Source organism: Pleurodeles waltl, chromosome 6, assembly GCF_031143425.1.
Source record: "Pleurodeles waltl isolate 20211129_DDA chromosome 6, aPleWal1.hap1.20221129, whole genome shotgun sequence".
NCBI lineage: Eukaryota > Metazoa > Chordata > Amphibia > Caudata > Salamandridae > Pleurodeles > Pleurodeles waltl.
In genome coordinates this window covers 863,514,182-863,529,417 of record NC_090445.1, presented here as the reverse complement: position 1 = coordinate 863,529,417, position 15,236 = coordinate 863,514,182, and the positions used below count along the sequence as shown (strand labels likewise).

Sequence of the window (15,236 nt, the reverse complement as noted above, 5' to 3'; positions counted from 1 at the left end):
TCCTCATAAACTCCTGATCATGTATACTCTAGAGTTGAGGGGCAGAAGATTGAGATCTCTGCCATTCCCCGATACCACTGCAATTCTACTAAGACTTTTTAGAAGTTATTTTTGTGTGACAGGAACGGTGCATGGGTGCTTTGGCCATTGGATTACATAGTTATTTGGTTACTCACATATGAATGGTTGCTTTAGCTTTGAAAAGATGTCTCCACTGCCTTTCAACCCCCTCACCAAACTCATACTTGAATTAGCATCAAAACCAGAGGATGAAGGTCACCAGTACGTCCTTTTCCTCATTTTGCTTGCTTCTCATTTCAGAATGCTTGTTGTGCTATATATGGACAGAAAGAACTAAAAGAGTTTCTTCCAAGTCTTTGGTCATCGATCCGACGGGAGGTAAGCATGGATTATCTTGGCATGAGCAAAATGTGTTTTTCTCAAACAGTTGGAATTCACTGCGGGGCTCACATTCACAATAAATGTCACCCTCGAATAATGACAGATTAAAAATAGTTAAGTTGATCTGGAAGAAAGCAAGCTGAAAGGAAGCAAAGGGATGCATTCCCAATGAGTTATCAAGTAGTAGCAACATAGGCACTCCAGAACCCTTAAATATTGTGTAACGGGGCAGATACACAATGTGAGATCAGATGCATGTTTTTTAAAGTCCTATTATTAATGAAAGGAACGAGCATTCATTGTCAAACCTAATTGTGGAATAAGCTTGCAAAGTATGCATGTCCCTATCCAGGCAGTGTCTTGTTTACAATTACAAATGAATGATTGGAATTCCTCTCTGCCTTGTTGAAATGCATTCATTAATCTGGAGTCCGCGATTTTCCCAGAAAACTCTCTATAATGACAATAAAATATAAGAGGCTGCTTCCCACTAAATACAATTTTGTGAACTTACATATGACTTATAAACTTAAAACAATTTATAACAAAACCATTCAAGAAATGCACTAAGCCACTGGAAACTACATCAGTGTAGACAAAATGCCAGGATACACTGTGGGGAATTGAGCCGATAGAGAAACGCTCAGTATCTACAATTATTGAGAAAAGGCATTGATTACTGTGTGTAATAACCTATCCAGGTTCTTCACAAATGCTAAATTCTGTGTGTGGACCTGATATCACATCACATACAATTCAACACATTTTAAAAGATAAAAGACTTGTTTTTATCACACATTTCAGATATGTAAAACAGCTAGCAGTCACTTGATAAAAAATGTCCTAAATCACCAGATTTCAGGAGTTGAATGAGCCTAAGAAGCAATGGTCAGCAAATGCATGCAAGTCTTGGAACTAATAATAAAAGTAGATCCTCTTCCACATTTAAGCCACTGGGTTTCTTTGAAATTCAGTGTTCGGTTTAGCCTCCAATTTAGTGACAGTCGGTTTCCCTTCAAACTTTCTTAGGCTATTGTGTTATGTTAAAGATATTTGAAAAATGCTATATTACATGCTACTCATTAAAGTATATAGCCACTGGATATTCAGTTGCGTAATTGGTCTTACATGCTTATAATTTGTTAATTTTTCATTATGCCAGCAATGTGTTGAAACGTTTAGGAACAAATGAAAGTCTACACGACATAGGTAGTCTCACAATCGATACAATCTCCAGTAATAAACAACTCATTACCAATCTTAAATACCACACATTTGCATTTGTTCAAAACATAATTGCATATTAAATAGCAACCACGCATGAAAAATGCCATTGTCGTCCTTGGTAACCATGTAATGCAAATATATATGAAGCTACATTTTAAATGCACCCAACAGTATGATTCAGCATCATTAATCTCATTTAAGTGTAGCCATTTTTTCTTTTATCACTTTTCTGAGTTCAGGATCCACCTGGGACATATGCCAGTGTCTGTTGACAATACGACTTGTGTTATGAGCATTTTGGGTTATTGTACTAATCAACCTGATGGAAAATGGCTATCCTTTTCTATAAGCACCTTGTATTTTGTTCATTAGTGTTGTAATTATTTAGACCACTCCAATGTGCAGGAAGGAAGAGGTCATTTACAGCAGAAGAGAGTCTGGTCTGCCTCTCCTACCAGACAGCATGAACACAGAATGTGCTTCAGTTTTGCCTGGATTTAAAAAATAGAAAAAAATCCACTTGGCACTCATAGTATTACAATTTTTAGCTTATTCTTAATCATTTGGTCACTTTAGACTTACCACTTTAACACACGTAGTTTTAGTTAACTGTGCCCTCGTGCATTTGAGGGGTTCCCCCTTCATAGGGTGCACATGGCCGATCTAAGTGGTGTGCCTTAATCAATAGTTGGTTGAAAAGAAGCACCAGGTTCTAGTCTGTACACCGAAGCGACTCAGCTGGGTCACTGCAAAAACAGTTCTTCATAGATTGGATACATGACAGGGAAATAATGAAATCAAGTTATGAGAACACGCAGATTACAATGATTTGGGGTGAAAGTGGAGGGTGTGGTAAAAAAAAAGAAAAGGCAGGGTAAGACAAAGCAGTGCTGAGGTGACTAATGAAGTTATGAGCATGAAGTGGTGTAAAATGTTACAGGAGGAAGAGTGAAACATGTGGGAGAAAAATAGAAAAAGGATGAGTCAAAGTAGAAGGTTAGGCCATGCAGAGAAGTACTGAACACTAGGCACAATTGGTAAAGAGATGGAAGGGATAAAGAGTATGATTGATAAAGTGGGCAGGGGGTAAGAAATAAGGTAAAGTAGTTATGGAACGAGATTAAATCTAAGCACGTAGGATTTTAGATTTTTGTGAAATTTTCAAAGGTTCATTTGGTAGTGGAGGTATTCAGCTAAAGAGTTTCAAAGAGGAGTAGATGCTTCTGAGAAAAATTGGGTAGCAGCTAGTTGTGATCAGAAATTCTTAGATTTGTGCCTGAAAACAACGTGGCTTCTCAAGTTCTTGACTACTATCACAGATCTATAGCATTGCTTGTCTGCTCAACATCTTTGTTACGTCATCCCAGGCCACCATTTTCTACCCACTGACCTTTCGGTTGATTGGCATAGAATGACAGGAAGCAGTAGCCGAAGAGGTTACCCTGGACATGCTGATGAAACTCCCCATTTAATATTTGTCTGTTAAGGGCATTTGTTGGGTATGACAATCTTATGATACTGATCTGTATTTAGAGAATATAAACTGCCTTAAGAACTCATTATTCTTGTAACTGTATATGTGTACAAAATCAGACCATGCCCATTGTGACAAATGCATGTCCTGGATAACAAAGGCGATCCTTTTTCCTCTCTAAGGTCCCTAGTGTCCTGTAATAGAAATTATTTAAGTTAATTACATATATATTTTCCTTGTGCACAGCAGATCTTCAAAGTATTTTCCCGTGGATTTACGTGCCAGGGCATAGATATAAATTGGACAGATTGGAAATTTGTTCTAAAAAATAGTCTTTCCAGGTTAAGACCACCTGTACACCAACCATCAAGCCTAGTGTGTATATAAGACTCCATATCCGTATGCTCACTCAGCAGTTATCTGTAGTAGAGGTTATCGGATAATAGCCTTTCTTTTTAACTGATATCCTTAGGTGCTAATGAGCACAACATTGCTCTCTCCATTTCATCATTTGATGGTGATTAATCACTAATCCATTAAGAAATGTACTTTTATTATTTGACATATTTCCACACTTATTATGTTGTGTCTGTTGTATGCATATCATTATGTTCCAACTTCTTAAACCGCAGTATCAAGCTATCATTAGGTGCAGGGGGACAAAAATGTGTTTTAATTGAATTAAAATAATTGCCCAGTCCCTGTCATGTCATAATAGCAGATGGATAATCAAAGTAAGAGATTTTGACAATATAAACGGACCGCCCCCTGCGGTTTCATGCCTTCTCTTGACACACATACCCAGCAATATTTTCAGCTCCACTTTTATTTAACCACAACTGTTTCCCCCCCTGTTTTCTTTTCCAGACCTTTTTGCCAGCAATTTCCTCCCCTTAGTCAACTCTTTTATGTATCACTTGTTAGAATTATTTATTTGTTTGTAAGTTTATAGGCGCAACCACAGCAACTTTCAGTCACAGTATATTGTAGCGACTGGTGAGTGAGTTATCTAATGCTCAGCTGTGACGTTTAGGTGGTTAGTAGAAACTTGAGGAATTATCTCCTCTGGGATGCTATAGGATGTGACGTTGGGTAGGATTCCTATTTATGAGGGTGGATCAAGTTTGATACAGTTCCATCTTCTTCAAGATACCTTAATGTGCCACAGTATTTACAATTAAATACATGGATACTGAGAAGAAAAAAATTGAAATTGTATTTTATTCTTTGTACCTTTTCCCCATTCCAACAGGTATTTCAAACTGCTAGTGAAAAGATTGAAGCTGAGGGCCTGTTGACACTACAGAATATGACAACATGTCTGTCCTGCTCAGTGGTTGGGTCAGATGCAGAAGACCTTCTGGACTCATTCTTGGATAGTGTTTTACAAGGTACACCTACTTAAATTAGAGGTTATACAAGCAGGTCAGTACATACAGAACTTCTGTGCCATCCACATCACCTTCATTTTATGTACATGGGATACCCGGGGAAGGGACCAGAAGTACCTTTCCTAAATGGTAAACAGTCTGGATGACAAAATTCAGGCTGGCAAGCCTTGAACCTTTGCCCTGCTCCTCCTTTCATCCTTCTTGGCTTTTTTTTCTTCTGCAGAACAGATATATAGAACACAGAACTTGTTCAGTGTTGTATTTGCAAACTCTGTCAGGATTGTTTTTCCATTTTCATCCTTGAACATCCATGTCAAAGGAGCTTGCTTCTGTGTCCTCACATGACTTGGTGAGGAAATGTGATCCAGTGGTTGAATTGTTTAACTGGGTTCCCCTATACCTGATTTCAAATCCAGGCTTCAGCAATTGGCTAAAATAACGGTATGTACCTCTGAGCAAACTATTTTAACTTCCTGCACCTGAAATTATAGCTATGAGCAACAAAATTATTTAATGTAATGGAAGTATGTAAAACAATCCTAACTATGTGTTACCAAGTCTCGCCATCACATCCTGATTTCTGTAATTCAGCCTCATCGGGACCAAGACCCAATATGTTGTGCGCACCGCACCTCATGTTTGAAATGATCTTGCTACAAACATGTTTTCTTCAGAGTCCTTTACTACTCCCTTCAGCTAAGCCTGAGCTCTATCAAATAACTAAAAATACATGCATTATTTTACAAGCATCTGTGACTGCTTCATTTCAATGTTTTATGGGCCCACCTCACAGATTGGCATAATATATTCAGTATGTGGTGTTCCAATAGGGTTTTATGTGTTGGTAAACAATAATTTGAACATAAGCAAACATTTTTTGTAGGCCCCTGTCCCGGATGACTTGATTTTTTTTTCTTCTGGACAGGACCTTCCCTGGGTCAGGGGTTGGTGGTGAGCTTGAAGAGGTGATGTTGATATGGCCTATGGCCTGGGGCAGTACCAAGATACCATGTACGTCTTGTACCATGGATAGCCCTTAGATTATTCCTGGGTTTTATCCCTAGTGACTCAGCCTTACATGCTCCTGTGGTCTTGGAGATTTCACTGGATCTGGGAACTTATCCATTGCTATGTTGTCTTCTTCTCCCATGGAGAACCTTACGCCATTCTTGATGTTACATGGTAAAGCACACCTTTGTCTAGGGGCTGCATCAGTCAGTGTCCCCTCCAGTCCATGCACAGAAGGTAAAATAAGACATTTAAAGGTGTGATTCATAGTAGTTGCACTTTGATTAATGAATTACTTGATTTTGACCCCCCTGATGTGAGGACCACAATAGAAGGATTACAAAGCAATAATAGGCTTTAAAAGTCCCATCGATTTAGGCACTTCAAACTCATAAAAATGAACTCTGACCCCGATAGTTTGTATTAATTCCCTTATTTGGGAAAACATGACTGGCCTCATCGCTGACCACAGCTCCTATTCCATAAGATTCATCTGCACTCCTTAGTTGCAGAATCCTCAGCAGCTTCAGTATAATTTTGTGCCGATACTCTGATGCTGCTGCATCCCAACAACCTTGGCACATTATTTGTAAAACTTTTTTTGAGACAGGTTGGGCTTCCAGCTGTGCTGCAAATTGCTTTGTCTCCTGTGTTTGCTTCTGCCTTCTCCCCTTCTACTTTTAGGTTCGTACCTGCCACCCTAGGCTTGTGCCGAAGTTCTTTCACAGGTGTCTAAATGTTGGTTTACCAGGTCACTGATTATTACATCAACTGTGGCTTCAGTGCAGCCGCAGAGCCTAAGAGCACAGGATGTGTGCAGGCCCAATCGTTCACAAAAGAGGGAGTATTTGCTGGCGGATTCTGGTTTGTCTTCACTTGCCACCTGGTAAATGTTATCAGTGAACTTCCTCATCTCATGCATAGAGTCTGAGTAACTTGCATTTTATGCTACAACTTGGGTCATCAGCTTCTCATAAGAACTGAGATGTTGGAAGGCGGGGCTCCAAGTTGAAGTGACTCTGCTTCAAAAATCTGTAGTGAACAATGAGCTGACTGGCCCTGTGATCCTGTGGATCCTGTGTTTGAATCAGCGCAGCTCCTGAGAGTTTCAGTCACAGCACAAGATCAGTAGTGGAGGAAAAGGTTTAGGACCCATAAACTCAGGTAAGTGGTGTTTAGCTGACACTCAATAACAATAACAGCCTGCTGGGCAGTATCACACCATTTGGTGGCTAAAGCAACACATTTTTTTCCTCCAGCAACAAATTACATGACAGGGCAAATGCAGTTGAAGATCACTACTTGGAAATCTCCAGAACCCTCTTTATTACGCTGAAACCCTTGGAAGTGTGATCTTCCCACCGGATGCACTGTTAAGCAGTCGGGAGAATGCTATGTGAGTCTCCGCTGGAGTGATGGTGGCCCGAACCCTGGTGCTGATACATGGAGCGCTGTATAAAGTCCACTGAGAAGTGACAGTGACAGCCCATGGTGGCCCAATTAAACTTAAAAATTGTGTTTGGAGTCTATTGAGGTATGGCAGAGGATCAAACATTGTACAACCAGCCTTCTTATAAAATCCTACCTCAGGGAAATAAGAGAAGAAACTTTAAGTGCAATAGTGGGGGCAGGATACAGGCCCAGGACATGTGTAGACTCTGCAAGAGGTGACTGAAAGTGGCCCTGGCCGAAAATGCCCTAAGACATTCAGGCATGTCGTTTTGCAACATTGCACATTTCCTGTGTTTTGGAAAGAGAATTATAGTTGCTTATTCTTTAACTGGAATTTCCCCCAGGCATCTGACTGGATCCAGAGCATTTTGTGAGCATTACCTCTGCACCCTAAGGTGGTGTCGATCAACTCTGCATTGAGATCTGCATATTCTCACCGGTTATGATGTTGAGGCCCCAACTCCCCTTCCAACCCAACTTGCTGATGTCAGCTCTTTTCACACGATCAAGTGCTGATTGGAAGAACCCTACCCCTCAGTCATTTTTTTACTGACCTTTTTCCGAGTTTTTTTAACTCCTGGTGCATCAAGGTTGCCATTGAGACCATGTTCAAGCCCTGCGGTTCTTGCCATCGGGCAATGTCCGTGATGGATCCACACCTCGTGTGTATTTGGTGCCTAGAGTGCGATCCTGACCCGAAGTCATGGTGTGACTGCTGGGCCATGCATCCACAGGCTTTGAGGGAGCAGTCCCTGAAGCTTATGGCGGCCTGACGCTCGACTCTGCTCAAGTTTAGATCTCGGTTGAGAAGAAGGTCCTGGGATCGGTCGTGGAGTCTTCCATGGTCGTTTCCCCACTCCAAGTCCTTGGGGTGATCGGGTAAGTCCGGGCACAAGGAGAAATCTGAGAAGTCAAAGCATTCTTCGGCTTCTCTTCGTCTGTCGGCCGTCGGGACGTGGGAGTGTCAACGTTTTAGGCCTTGCTCTGCAGAACCTGGGCCATCTCCACGCTTACCCAAGTTTCCGGGAGCCAAAGCTATCCCTGCCCAACTCAGAGTTTTATAAGGCAGTGCAACTAATATTTGGGCAGTGTGACACAACTGGAGTGACTTCAGGTCCTGTGGAGTTGGAAGGGACCCTTTGTATTCTGTGTGGTGGCTTCAGACTCGGCGCCAAGGGGTACCTAGAGATCCAGTCATGGTTCCAGACCGACGTCGGTTGTACCATTCCAATCTTCCCTGACAGCGACTATCATGGCACCGTCCGCACTCACGGGTGGCTCCATCCCCACTGTAGTCCCCGACACCGACATGGAGCCGGATGGGTGTCGTTCGATGCCGATTCCGACACCGGCAGGAGCCTTTCATCGTAGGTCGGATCCTGAGCCACTTTTTAACAGGCTAGGTTACAAGGATGAATGGGAGGGGTCGCTGGACCCTTTAGAATACCAGCTCCAGCAAGAACGGCGTATGGACTGGCATATGCTCTTGGGTATAGCCATCAGACTGGATACTTCTCCAGATACTAGCATGCTTTCTCCCTCTAGCGTGGCTACGGAGGAGGGAGCTTCCTATTCTTTGGTGGTGAGGAGGGCACCTGAGGTCCTGGGCCTTGAGTTGCCGTTGGTGGCCATCGGGACTCATCTTCTGACAAAGATGCTTCAGACTGGATCTTCCACCTCAGAATCCATGCGCCCATTTAATGAGGCCCTCACGGAAGCCAAACTTGGCACCTGGTCCAAACCCAGCACAGGGGCTCCTGTGAACAGGACAATTGCCTGCCACCATAACCCGCTAGAGGAGTTTCAGGTTTTCGGATGCAACACCCCACCCCTGACCCTGAAAGCTTGGTTCTCCAAGCCTCGACCTCTCAGGACGCGTTCTCTTCTGCACCCCTGGAAATGGAATCTAAAAGGTTGGACACACTTGGGGAGTAGATGTTTTCTTCCACCAGCCTTGCATTGCTGTCCATGAATACTGCATGCCTTTTGGGCAGTTATTCCCATATGCTGTGGGATAAGGTGTGCAAGTGCTGCCACAGGTCCTGTAGGAGGCCCGGGCTGTACTCTCTCAGGCTGTTGCTGATAGGAGAGATGCAGTGAAGTTCACAATTTGCTGCGGACTGGACACAACTGACTCGCTGAGCAGAACGGTTTTCTCATCAGTGGTCTTGAGGTGCCACACCTGGCTGAAGATGTCTCACGTTTCAGGGGATGTCCAAGCTACCCTGATGGACATGCCCTTTGATGGCACCCGTCTCTTCGGAGACTCAGGTTCTATCTGCCTGAACCCAGGACACTGAATGATAGCGATGGACTTGGAGAACGCCTATTTTCACATCCCAGTCCTTCCTGCCTTCAGATGTTACTTGTGGTTCACGGTAGGCTATGAGCACTTTCAGTTCACTGTGCTCCTCTTTGGCCATACCAGCACCCCTCGGGTGTTCACCAAGGTGCTTTTGGTGGTTGTATCTCACCTGCAGAGATTAGGAGTTTCAGTCTTCTCCTTATCTCCATGACTGGCTGTTGAAGGCGGGCTCACCCCAGACTACGGCAGACCTCCTGCATTTGCTAGGGTTAACTATAAACGTGCCAAAGTCACACCACACTCCCTCTCAGACACTCCCTTTCATCGGAGCTGATCTGCACACTGTGCAGTTTAGGGATTATCCTCCCGAGTGGCGAGTCTAGGATAATCAGGCTATGCTACTGATGTTTCAGCCGCTATCCTGAATTTCGGTGAGAATGTCTCTGCTGGCCTCATGCCTCTTGCATCCTGCTTGTGACACGTGCCAGATGGCACATGCAGGCTCTGTAGTGGGACCTGAAGTTCCAGTGGGTACAGCCTCAGGGGAATCTCTCAGACAAGGCCCAGATCTCGGAGGGAGCTGCTCAAGATCTGCAGTGGTGGTTAACGAACCACCAAAGGCAGATCCCTTTCCCTTCCTGTTGCCTTAGTGAATATGTCATTGTGTATATTTGCTCTCTTAATCCATTTTAGGCTCCTTGGATCATGACTTTGAAATGTAATCAAATGATATGCATATATGTTATAACATTAAGACCCCAGATCAAAAACCGAATATAATCACATTTAGGCACACATTATGACATTGGCAGTATAAACCACCTACTGCCGCTGTGATGGCCTCCAAAAGACTGTCACTGCAGCTACCATCCGTCCGCCAGATTATGGCCACAGCAGGACTTCTGCCACAAGAAGGGCGGAAATCTGGCCGTGGCCGTACTGGCGGATGGTGGTAAGTTGGCGCTGTTACCACCAGCACCGCCATGCCAGTAGACCGCCGCCAGCCATATCATGACAGCACCAGCATGGTAGCAGCGCCCCGTCCTGTTCCCTGATGGAAGAACAGCTGAATGAAGGTAAGTTGGGCTTCTGACAGGGGAGGGGGGTGGTGGGGGTGTTGTTTGTGTGTGTAGGGTTATGTGCATGAATGTGTGAGTGTGTGCATGAATGCATCTGTGTGTGTGTGTGTGTGTGTGTGTGTAGTGTTGTTTGCGTGGGTGTATGCATGTGTGTGAATGCGTGTAAGAATGGAAATGTGAATGCCTGTCTTCATGTCAGTGTGAATGTGTGTACGGATGTGTGCAAGCATCACTGGATGTATGCTTATATGAATACGTGCATGCCAGTGTGAGTGAGTGGGTGTATGTGTGGTGCATGTCTGTGGGTGTGTGCATGTATGGGGGGGTGAGGAACCAGAAGGGGGGGGCGTCTCGGGAGTGTTTGCAGGGGTGGGTGAGCCTCCTACTACTGACAGGGAAGGAATTCCCTGTCACTGGTAGGGCCTACCACCATGGTTTTCGTGGCATTGCTAATGCCACGAAAACCATGACGGTAGACTGGCTCAAAATGCCGTCGGTGATACTATAGCGGCATATCAATCTCCAGTCTGCCATGGCGGTATGAATGGTAAATTGGCAGTTTGACCACAGCCAACCCGCCAATGTCATAAGTGGCAGTATGTACCACCAGCCTGTTGGCGGGACTACCGCCACCTTAACACCTACAGCCGGGGTCATAATGACCCCCTTAGTCTTGTAGAAAGCCAAACTTGGATATCAGTCATTTTTAAATAAATGATTAGATTCAAGGTATTGTTCATCCATAGTCCTTCCCCTTCGTATCACTGCAAAAGGAAAGTAGTGTATCGTAAACCTGAGAATGTTTCTTTGTTAGAACCCATAATGTGCCCCTTAATGAAAGAATTTGGCAAAAACTGTTCACTGGTAGTTTAGGTTTTCCAAAAGGCTTGTATTTGGCTGATTAAGAAGCACTGCACTGGCTCTTAGGGTGACAAAAGGTGTACAGGCATTTACAATCATTAAACCATCTGAGTTGAAGAATGATGTGTTACTACCCATGCAGATGCTGAGATGAGCTGCTACTCCAAAACCTGTCCCAGGAACAGACAAGTTACCCTGGCACTCTGTCTCCTGGTCGGTAATTAACTGCTGGTGCAACTGTGACACAATCAATCACTCTTTAGACTTGGTAATCCTTTTAAAGGGATTTTTGTAAGAATGTTTTAAAAACGTCCTTTTTCAGTGGACATGTGGTTGAATATGTATTGACAATCAAAAGCACAAATACTTTGTGCTAACTTAAATATTTTGTCCTAACAGGCTGAAGCTATTCACATTGCATTGCATAATCTGCCAGTTCTGTTCAGACCAGCAGTAGTTTACTTTCCAGTGGTTGCTGTTTTGCACTTTTTAGGCAAGGCAACTAATTAGTATCCAAAGACATCATGTACAGAGGAGTATGTGTGTTGCATTGGATCTCTCTGGTTTTGTGTGGCGCGGCTAGACCATACTGAAAACTGTCTAACTTAACTCCTAAGCTGTTGATGGGTACCAACCCATCTCTATATGTAGGAGTCTGGCCTGGTTTGAGTGGGTACCTATGGTACTTACACCTTACACCAGGTCCACTTATTCCTTATTAGTGAAATGTAGGCAGTGTCTAAAAAGCCAGGCTTTCTAGGGGTAGCTGTAGCTGAGCAGCCAAGGCTTATCTAGGAGACATGCAAAGCTCATGCAGTACCACTGTAGTCACACAGTACTCACTCACATAAAAGAAAATACTCAGTGTTACAAAAATAAAGGTACTTTATTTTGGTGACACGAATGCCAAAAATACCATAGAGACTACACTTCCTTAGAGGTAAGTAATACACAAATTATATACACTAGTATGCAAAAACAGGTGTAAAACAGTTAGAAAAGGCGCAAATAGTGAAAATCACAATAGATAGAAATGGGCCTTGGGGCACACAAACCATATACTAAGAAAGTGGAATGCGAATGTCGGTTTCCCACCTAGGCAAGTGTAGTGTGTAGAGGGGCGCTGGGAGTATTAGAAAACACCAAAGGTAAGTAATAGATCCCTCCCCAGAGTCCAGGAAAGCAGGAGTAAATCACAGTGACTTTACTAGAACACACAAGAACACGAGAAAGAAGTTAATGCACGAACCAGAAGAGACTGCAAGACACCAACAGTGGATTCCTAGACCTGAAGACCTATGGAAGAAGAAGACCAAGCCCAAGAAGAACACAAGAGTCCAGGGAGAATAGGAGCCGCTGCTAACCCGGATGAAGGTGCAAAAGAGGAACCACCAGTGAAAAACAACAGTCAGTACTGCACCCAAGAAGACGGATGCGGGTTCCTGGTTGGTACAGATGATATCCCACGCTGGATGGAAGATTGCAGCCTGGTTTGCGTCGCCGGATTCCGCCAACAAGTCTTGGCACGCGCAAAGCTCGCAGTTAGCGGAAAATGGCGCTGCCTGGGACCAGGAGGGACCTGGTGGACTCTACCCAGGAGGCGAGCCAGAAGGGGCTCTCAGCAACTCAGAGAGCCCACAGAAGACCAGGCAGCGTGCACAGAAGTCCCACAGCACGGGGACACAGGAGGTGCAAAAGGAGGCCAACGCAGCACTACAGCAAAGGATCCCACCCCCCAGAGAACCACTCAGGAAGATGTGCGCTGCATGATAGAGTGCAGGGGGCCAGAGCTGCACGATGCACGAAGAACTTAGTGGAAGGATGCCAACGAGCCTTGACAACTGCAAAACATGCGGTGCACAGGGGTACTGTCTTGCGTGGGGAGGCAAGCTCTGACCTCCACCAAAGTTGGACAGTAGGACGTCAGGACCGTCGAGACCACTTCAGTCCACCACCCATGATGCTGGATCCACGCAGCATGAAGGGAGAGGGGACCAACGCTGCTGGTCGTCGATGCAGAGTGGTGCCTGCTGAGGCAGGGGAGTGACATCTTCACTCTAAGGGAGATTCCTTTGTTCTTCTGGGGCAGGCTGAAGACCGGCTGTCCTCTGAGGATGCACGACCGGGGAAACAGCTGCAGTTGCTGGCATTAGCTGAAGAAACAATGTTGCAGAAGTCGTCTTTGCTTCTTTGTTGAAGTTTATAGAGTTCCTGGAGGGTTCAGAGGCAGTTTCTTCGGTGACAAGGTGACGTAAAGGATGCAGAGGATTCCTGCTGGAGTCTTGCAATCCGAATCTGAAGAACCACTCAAGAGAGAGACCTTAAATATCCCTGAAAGGGGGATTGGTCAGCTAAACAGGTAAGCACCTATCAGGGGAGGGCTCTGACGTCACCTGTTGCACTGGCCACTCAGATGCTCCCAGAGTTCCCTGCCAACTTGGAATCCAAGATGGCAAAACCCAGGGACCCTCCGGAGGAGCTCTGAGCACCACCCCTGGAGTGGTGATGGACAGGGGAGTGGCACTCCCCTTTCCTTTGTCCAGTTTTGCGCCAGAGCAGGGACTGGGGGTCCCTGAACCAGTGTAGAGTGGATTATGCAAGGAGGGCACCAAATGTGCCCTTCAAAGCATTTCCAGTAGCTTAGGGCGGCTACCCCTCCCAAGCCTGTAACACCTACTTCCAAAGGGAGAGGATGTAACACACCTCTCCCAAAGGAAATCCTTTGTTCTACCTTCCTGGGCTTCAGCTTCTTAAGCAACAGGAGGGCAGAAACCTGTCAGAGGTGGCAGCAGTGGGGGCTGCCTGGAACACCTCAGAAGGCTGAAATGGCAATACTGGGGGTCCTCTATGGAGCCCCCAGAGTGCATGGAATCATACAACCAATGCTTGCAAAAGCCTTGGGCTATGATTACAACATGTTTGATACCAAACATGCCTATTTTCGGAGTATTTATTATGTAGCTGGACATAGGAAGTGACCTATGTCCAGCACACACGTAAAATGGTGTCCCCCACTCACAAATTCTGGGAAAATGGTGCTTGAGGTTGTGAGGGCACCTCTGCTAGTGCAGGGGTGCCCTAACACACAGGTACTTTGCACCCTGCCCTCAGGACTCAAGGGCATGCTATAGGGGTGACTTTTAAGTGACCTGGTGCAGTATAAATGGCAGTGAAACGGTGCATGCACCATTTCACACAGGCTGCAGTGGCAGTCCTGTAGAAACCTTTGCATGGGCTCCCTATGGGTGGCAAAAAATATGCTGCAGCCCAAAGGGATCCCCTGGAACCCCAATTCCCTGGGTACCTAGGTACCATATACTAGGGACTTCTAAGCGGGCACCATATGCCAGTTGTGGGTTAAATACTGGATTACCAGTATGCAACAACCACATTTAGAGGAGAGAAAGCATAATCACTGGTGTGCTGGTTAGCAGGATCCCAGTGAACACAGTCAAGCCAACTGACATCAGGCAGAAAATGGGGATAACCATGGCAAAAAGAGGGTACTTTCCTACAATATGCTTTATGTATGTGAATCTTTGCGCACCTAGGAGGATGGAAATGGAAAAACTGCAGATTCAAAAGCAAGCACATATTATTCATCAGGTGTCTAGCCTCTATTAACTTTATCTTCTTGGTCTACTGTTTCTATTAGTTTAGCCCAAACCAAAGGGAAGAGAAGGAAGAAGACTGAGTATTGACATGAAGTGGGAAGGACCCGGGTGCCGGTGGGTCTCCACAGGTGCTCCGGCTTCCATATTGTTGTCACTGCTTTAGGAGGTGGTACTGGCCCTTTGGAAATGTACCAAATGTAAACGCAGGAAACCAAGATGTTACTATGGTCAGTAACGTGCTTGCAATTTAATATAAGGACTTTTAGAAGATCTTATTACATTGCTCTGTTTTTCTATGTTATATTGGCTTAATTGAGCTAATAGTGCACAGTAACTTCTTGGCACTGAGAGTCTGTATGCAAACGCAGCTGGTGTGTTTTTAATGCTATATGGACTGGACTTGCTCTTGCTCTTATATTTTGG

The 15,236-nt window shown here is 44.8% G+C and overlaps 1 protein-coding gene across 1 annotated transcript in view; it reads left to right on the top strand.

Annotated features, from left to right (window-relative positions):
* Positions 1-15,236, top strand: part of MMS19 (MMS19 homolog, cytosolic iron-sulfur assembly component) — a 493,377-nt gene that overhangs the window by 176,802 nt on the left and 301,339 nt on the right. The window contains exons 11-12 of the mRNA XM_069239619.1: positions 322-399; positions 4,356-4,494. Coding sequence (XP_069095720.1) covers positions 322-399; positions 4,356-4,494 — 217 coding nt within the window. The remainder of the gene's footprint in view (positions 1-321; positions 400-4,355; positions 4,495-15,236) is intronic.